The 7,436-nt window shown below is 37.6% G+C and overlaps 1 protein-coding gene across 1 annotated transcript; it reads left to right on the top strand.

Annotated features, from left to right (window-relative positions):
* Positions 1 to 237: 237 nt before the first annotated feature.
* Positions 238 to 3,990, top strand: LOC126605255 (putative 12-oxophytodienoate reductase 11). The gene is made up of 5 exons (XM_050272626.1): positions 238 to 415; positions 1,994 to 2,134; positions 2,234 to 2,364; positions 2,778 to 2,942; positions 3,124 to 3,990. Exons 1-5 carry the CDS (start codon positions 339 to 341, stop codon positions 3,714 to 3,716), a joined length of 1,107 nt encoding a protein of 368 aa, XP_050128583.1. The 5' UTR covers positions 238 to 338; the 3' UTR covers positions 3,717 to 3,990.
* The last annotated feature ends 3,446 nt before the right edge of the window (positions 3,991 to 7,436 follow it).

Here is a 7,436-nt window from a genome sequence, read left to right as displayed (position 1 = left end):
TGAATTTTCAACCCACGTAAACGTAATTACAGACCTCATCAAACCTTCCTACCTCTCTTCACCTAATAGGTTTAATTAATGCTTTGGAGAGATCCATCATCCACCCACCGACGTCCGCCGCCGCCACCACGACACAAGGGAGGGGAGATGTGGGACCCGGCCTTCTCTGACTTTTGTGGAGGAAAGCTGCAGGGCGGACTTTTAAGCTCCTACCGAACGTATAAAGACCCAATTGGGTCCTGTTTTCATTCATTCCTTCCTTCCTTCCTTCATCCCAGAATCCAGTATAAAAGGCCAAGTGCAAGATCAGGTGGTAGACGACCGACTCGAATTCTGAGATGTCTGCTGCTGCTCAACCTCCCACAATTCCTCTCCTCACTCCCTACAAATTGGGAAACTTCAATCTTTCTCATAGGTACTTAAAACTTTCATACATTGTTCCTATTTGTTTACTTCTTAAATTTCTCTGTCGTGTAATTGTTTAATTTATTTTATTCGGGCGTTATTTTAATATAATGTTGTAAAAACTATGAGAGGAGATCCGAACTTGGATTCAGAGAGTAGCTAGGTCTGCAGATGGCTATTGGCTAACAAGAAAAATAGAAGATGAAATTACTGCTTGTCTATATTCAAGTTTAGCGTACTGTGTAGTTTATTATGTGTGTGTGTCAAATATAGCTATACAAAAACGAAGAATGATTTGGGGAAGGAGACAAGGAGTGTTTGTAACTGTATCTTTGTCTATAAAATAGAATCCGGATACTCATCGAATTCTCTTTGTGAGAATCCTGGAAATCCGTTATCCTGTCCGTTCATCGTACATCGTGCGGTCAAAAATTATTTTAAATATTTTTATTTAAAATTAAACACGAACAGTAGTTGACAAAAACTGATCGCACGATGTATGATGAACAGACAAGATTCTCACCAAAAGAATCTGGAGAGAATCATGTTGGTATAAAATAGTACAGATGTTGGGAAGGAGACAAGAAGTTGAACAAGGATGGTCTACCTTGCCCACACTAAGTTGAGTCTATGTTGGAATGACTAAGGGTGACATAATGTCGGAACTAGTGTTGGTCCTTGGCCCTGGATCATTCTGTTGTTTGTCGTCTCAATGGTTTTAGCTATGTTAGTCCTCTGTGTGGGCTTTCCTGTTGTACTCTGGCTTTGCCCTGGTGTAATTCCAGTTTACCTAAAAAACAAAAAAAGAGTAACTGTATCTTTGTCTATAAAATAGTACAGATGTTACAAATTAAATCAAAACAACAGTACACTTGAGTTATTTCATTGATTAATTGTTGAAAATAGATGCAACAGATTGTTAAAAGTATGTGTCCTTTCGGCCATGGTCACTTCGTAAGACATTGCTTTGTTTAGGTTGTGTTTGGTAACGATTTCGTATTTGATTTTTAGTTTTTAATTTTAAGTGAAAGATAGAGAAAATGCATGATAGAAGAGGAGGAGGAGGAGGAGGAAGAAGAAGGGGAAGGGATGGATGAGGGACCAAATGTGCATGGAATGATACCGAAAATGAAGAACATAAAGCAAATTCAGATAGTCTACAATTAGAGTTTTTATTTCACACATTTTCGTCCCAAATTCCTTATTCCTCCCTCGTTTCTCCTTTTTAAGTAAAACAAGAAAACTAAAAGCGAATTTGTTATGAAGGAGCCTTAGCAAATTCAGATAATCTACAATTCGACTTTTTATTTCATACATTTTCGTCCCAAATTCCTTCTTCCTCCCTCGTTTCTCCTTTTTAACTAAAACAAGAAAAACTAAAAACGAATATGTTATGAAGGAGCCTTAGCAAACTAATGCTTCCTACAAAGTCTGAAAGTTGTATTTATGGTTTATTATATGTTTTTCCTCTTTAGAATTGTATTTTCACCGTTGATGACTAGATACAGATCATTCGATAATGTTCCTCAGCCACATTCCATCTTGATCACTCTGTATTTATAATTTACAATTGCTTTTTCCTTTCCAGAATTGTTTTAGCACCATTGACCAGACAGAGATCATACAACAATGTTCCTCAACCACATGCTATCTTATATTACTCTCAGAGAACTTCGAACGGGGGTCTTCTCATAGCTGAAGCCACTGGAGTTTCCAACACAGCTCAAGGGTAATTTCAACAACAGTAGATTCATTGACTAACAAGCATTTGAGGGTGCTTCTTTCGTTTCAAAGTTTGATGAAATTTTTGGTTCTTTAATATACGAAGGTACCCGAACACACCTGGTATATGGACAAAGGAGCAAGTTGAAGCCTGGAAACCCATTGTTGATGCTGTTCATGCTAAAGGTGGCCTCTTCTTCTGTCAGATTTGGCATGTTGGAAGGGTTTCTAATAGCGGTGCGTTTCTGACTTACACCTTTATGACCTCACTTTTACCATAGAATGCTTTGTTAACATGAGTGAATAATTAGACCGATTAAGAAGTTTGATGTATAACATAATGGTATATGCATCAGAACGAGCGAGTGATTATAAATGACAACATTGTTGCTCAAAATGACGATAAAACTTGGACTTGTTATGTTCCGAGTTGGACTTGTTATGACTTTGCTGTTTCGGAAGCATTGTTATTATTATTATTGGATGGGAAGAAGTTTGATGTTAACATAACTCAGAATTCAGAACTAGTATATAGCACGTGTGGTTATAGTAATTTGTAACAAAGGATTCCCACTTAAAAGAGTGCTGCTGTGGATGTTAGTTACTGTCGTTAGACTTCAGGTTGTAATTCTTTCTCTCCTTGCTTACAGGTTATCAACCAAATGGGCAAGCTCCAATATCTTCTACTGACAAGCCGATACGATTAAATGGCATCGATGCTTCTGAATTCACGCCTCCAAGACGATTAAGGACAGATGAAATTCCACAAATTGTCAATGATTTTAGACTTGCTGCAAGGAATTCTATTGAAGCTGGTAATTTGTCTTTACGTTAAAATGAAAGAAAATTTACAACAACTCAATTTGCTTCAAAGCTTATGCAAGGAATTCTATTGAAGCCGGTAGTTTGTCTTTATATTATTTGTTTGGTAATTCAGCTACAATGCTTAAGGTTCTAATACCGTCAGTATGTTGAAATTGTTAATCTGCTATATAGGCTTCGATGGAGTTGAAATTCATGGGGCGCATGGCTACCTTCTTGATCAGTTTCTGAAAGATCATGTGAATGATCGAACAGACCAATATGGTGGATCTCTAGAGAATCGTTGCCGCCTTCCTCTGGAAGTTGTTGAAGCTGTCGCTAACGAAATAGGAGCAGATAAAGTTGGAATTAGATTATCTCCATTTGCTGACTATATGGACTCAGGGGATTCAAATCCAAAAGAATTAGGCCTCTATATGGCCAATGCCTTGAACAAATATGGAATCGTGTACTGCCACATGGTTGAGCCGAGGATGAAGACAATGGGGGAAAAAGATGAAACCCACCAGAGTCTTCTTCCCATGAGAAAGTCTTTCCATGGTACCTTCATTGCTGCTGGTGGTTATGATAGGGAAGATGGAAACAGTGCTGTGGCCGAGGGCCGTGCAGATCTTATTGCTTATGGCCGTATTTTCTTGGCAAATCCAGATTTGCCAAAGAGATTTGAACATAATGCTCCTCTAAACAAGTACAACAGAGAGACATTCTACATACCTGATCCCGTCATTGGTTACACTGATTATCCATTTCTTGAAGCCACCAGTTAAGTTTACCGCAAAGATGGAAGCTTGAACACTAGGGCTCCTGATTCATCCGATTGAGTCTGTACTATCTTAGATGGATTGTTTTCAACTATATTGTATTGTACTGTTGTATCTTATTGCATTATCTAGTATTGTAGTGTCCAATGTTTGGGAGGGTTCCAAACTTAGAAGCCGGAAAAGTTATACTGACAGTATAATGGCCGTAATGAATAAGTAACATTTGTGAAAGAGGAAACTCAATTCTTATCCCTATATAAAGTACAACCAATTGATCCTAGTTGTGCCTTTTATTCTCAAGATGTTGAAGCCATTAACCACATTTTGTCAGCTGACAGTTTGCCTGAGATATTTGGAGCAGATGCGGCTCAAATCAGTCTCTTTGGCAACTCCCACCTTCCTAAACTTGGAAAGATCCTTCTTTTATGTTTGCAAACATGGGATGCTTGATCATCAGCTTCTATCATGTTTTAGATTAAGCTAATTTTGTGGCAGATGCTTTAACAAAGATACGTCATTCTATTGAGGCGTTTATTGAGGATCAACTCGTTTCCCTTAGATGTTCTCACTGCATGGCTTTTTTTTCTTCTCTGAGCCAAGGCCGTTTTAGAATCTTTGTCTTTGTAATATATGGCCGCGTTTCGTCTCTAGGTTTAGATTGGAATAGGTAACTCTTAAAATTCAAAGGGGATTGGAATGAAATAAACTTATCCCTCACAATCCTATCATTTGGAGAGGGATTAGAATGGATAATCCCTCATTGTAGCTTTCATTGTCTTAACATCCATTTTAGGATTGATCTTCATATCATCAGCATATCTCTCAGCCAACCAAGTACTGGTCACACTTGTATTGTTTTCATCTTTTCCACAAGTGTGATTTGGAACAAATGTTTTACATATAAAGGAGAATGTCTATCAGATTGGTCATTAGAAGCATCACTTGCCAAGGGCATGAATTTGAGCCTTAACCTTGTACCAACCATTTGTGGTTAACTTGTAAGACCTGCATATTATAAAAGTGTCTATTCACAGCTTCTTTGAATTCCTTGGAACTTGGGAATGTAAGAATATGAGCATCAGTCTAGAGAATTGGTGATTCGTCTCAAGTTTGATAGAAAGTCTTAATGAGTATGGATTATTAATCCATGTTGTTCTAGGATTCAAATAGAACGGGGAACTGATTCACCTATTGTAAACAATTTCAGTTTTCTGTATGGATTTTAATAGGAAAATCCTTATTGGTTTTGGCTAGGATTATGTTCCATATATATAGTGAACTATACTCTCACAGATATTACGCTGTGTCTCAGACTAAAACCTATTATTAGTTTGAGCATTTTGAATCTGGAAAGAGGAGAAGGTTTACTAGTTTTGCTGTCGAGATTGACTATGGCTTCTTCTTCTGGTGCATCTGCAGGTAGGATTTCTACTCTATACAATAGTTATGAACTACAGTTCGTGTTTGGATGGCTGTGATTCATGTTACATGATCTTGGTTTATATCTTTAGTCTAACAAGAAAAGACATCCCCAAATCAAACTCTATGGTACTGACATCAGTTTCTTTTCTATGATGTTTAAACTTGGGTCGTTTCTTCATCCTCCTATTCCTTCTCATTGAATCCGGTTCTTCATCACTAGATGAGTTCCCATATAGGCTTCTAAGTTCTTCCAAGTTCTACCCATCCGGCTCTCTGGTTCTTCTACTCCAATTTCATTCTGTACATCTTTCTTGTTGACAACTTCTACATTCTGCGCGTAATCTACGTACATCATCAGCTTCGCCAGGCTTTTCTATGCTTCATGTTCTGGCATATCCACATCCACCAAATTACTTTGTAAGATATTTGGTTGAGCTTTGTCTGTTACAAGTCTCTCTACTCCAATATTAGTATGATGCTAACTGCTCCTCTATTACAATCAATGTTGAAATTGCATTAATCTCTTTTTGGTTATTTAAGGCATGCTTTCACTTTAACCTCCCAGAGTGGAGAGATTTTTCAGTGTGACTAGTATAGGGGATGGGACACTACGTGTCATTATACAAATGGTAGGATATGTGTGCTGATCGGATCATATTTATATATATTTTTACTTTGAATTCACTCGTCTTTTCTTAGTTAGTTCCTTATATTTTTGAGCTATTTACGTTATTTTTGTGTTTATAGGATCTGTTATGCAAATTTACCTTTTATTGTCACATGATAATACTAATTTACATTTTATAAACAATGTTTGTCCCTCTCATTATTATGATGTTTGCAAAGCATGAAACCAGCAAGGAAAAGAAAATATAAAATAAGAAGAAAGGCAGGAGGACAGCAGAAAAGAAAGAATAAAAGAATAGAAAAGGCGGAAAGGAAATTGAAGGCAGGTGGGGACTAGCGTGGAAAGCAGAAGGGGTGAGACGGGAGCAGCGTGAAGCTGCGGGAAAGAAGAAGTCAGGCCAGCGCAGCAGCTAGTGGAGGAAAAGCAGCATTTGGCTGCCTGGCGTAGAAAAAAGAATAAAAGCAGAAGGAAAGACAGGCAGCTTAGGGGGGGGAGCTGCCCTTTGGGCAGCTCGCAGAGACGCAGGTCTTGGAGCGGAAACAAGGCAGCGCAAATAGAGCAGGAGGCAGAGAGCTGCCTTTGGGCAGCGTGAAGGAAGGACGGTCAGAAGAGTGAAGCGGGGAGAGTCCAAAGGAGAGCACGGCATGGTGAGTATGGAGAGAGGTGAGCACGGGGGAAGCTGCCCTTGCAGCTGAGACTGACGCAAGGAAGTCTGACGCGAGCAGGGGGAGAGAGAAGTGGGCACGAACGCAGCAGATCCTCTTTCGGTTTAATCTTTCCGAACTCATATTTTATTTGTGTTTTAATAATGTGTAATTAATTTTATTTTGGCTAGAGGTTAATTCGAAACCATGAATATATTTGTAATATGAATTGATTACCTTCAGTTGTGATTTAATAAGTTGTGAATGCAATTCAATTAACTACTTTCTTCAAAACTAATTCTTGTATGTTGATTAAGGATGCATACTTAATTTTCATGCATGAATTTGATGCTAGGATATAAATGAGTTTCACCTAATCGTTACAAGTTTATATTCATTGGTAGTGAAGGTTGCTAGTCACAATCGCGTTAATTGAATTCTTGGCAAACGTATCATGCATTCATAGTTACGAATGCCTCGTTAACACTTATGATTTTCATAGAACGTAATGATCTTTGATTGTATCTCTATTATGCATTCATGTAGAGGACTTTTGGAGAATAATTTGAATTGTCGTATGCATTCATCCAATTCAATAAATCAAGGAAAATCTGAGGATTAATTAGTGCATCACGGTTAATCTGGGGTGTTGAGTTTCATAATCTATTGAAAAGCAATTGGAAATCAATTCATGTACAAGTGTGTCATGTGTGGAGAAGAACCCCCTAGCTAGTCCGTCATTTATCATTTTACCTTAATTTTATGTTTTTATCAATTCTGTACTTTTCATCAAAACCAAACACCCATCTATTATTAAATTATATTATTTAGTTAGTTTTCTTTATTGTTAGTCTTTTAATTTAATTTCCGTCCATTTCAGTTCCTAGTGTTTAATTTGATTGTTTTCATTATTTTGAGTCATTCTAAGTGTGTTTCGAGTTATTAGAGTTTTTAGCCTAGTTTTGTGTCCTTGAGTCTTGTTTAATATTTTTAAATTAATTTAGAATAGATTAGCAATCCCTCCTAATCCCC

Source organism: Malus sylvestris, chromosome 15, assembly GCF_916048215.2.
Source record: "Malus sylvestris chromosome 15, drMalSylv7.2, whole genome shotgun sequence".
In the NCBI taxonomy this organism is placed as follows: domain Eukaryota; kingdom Viridiplantae; phylum Streptophyta; class Magnoliopsida; order Rosales; family Rosaceae; genus Malus; species Malus sylvestris.
Note: the sequence above shows the minus strand (reverse complement) of the source record. Positions and strands in the feature narration are given on the sequence as shown.

Coding starts and splice junctions, on each gene's coding strand:
- LOC126605255 (XM_050272626.1), top strand. CDS start 339: ATGTCTGCTGCTGCTCAACCTCCCACAATTCCTCTCCTCACTCCCTAC. Junction 416..1,993: donor AACTTCAATCTTTCTCATAG/GTACTTAAAACT, acceptor TTTCCTTTCCAG/AATTGTTTTAGCACCATTGA. Junction 2,135..2,233: donor GTTTCCAACACAGCTCAAGG/GTAATTTCAACA, acceptor TAATATACGAAG/GTACCCGAACACACCTGGTA.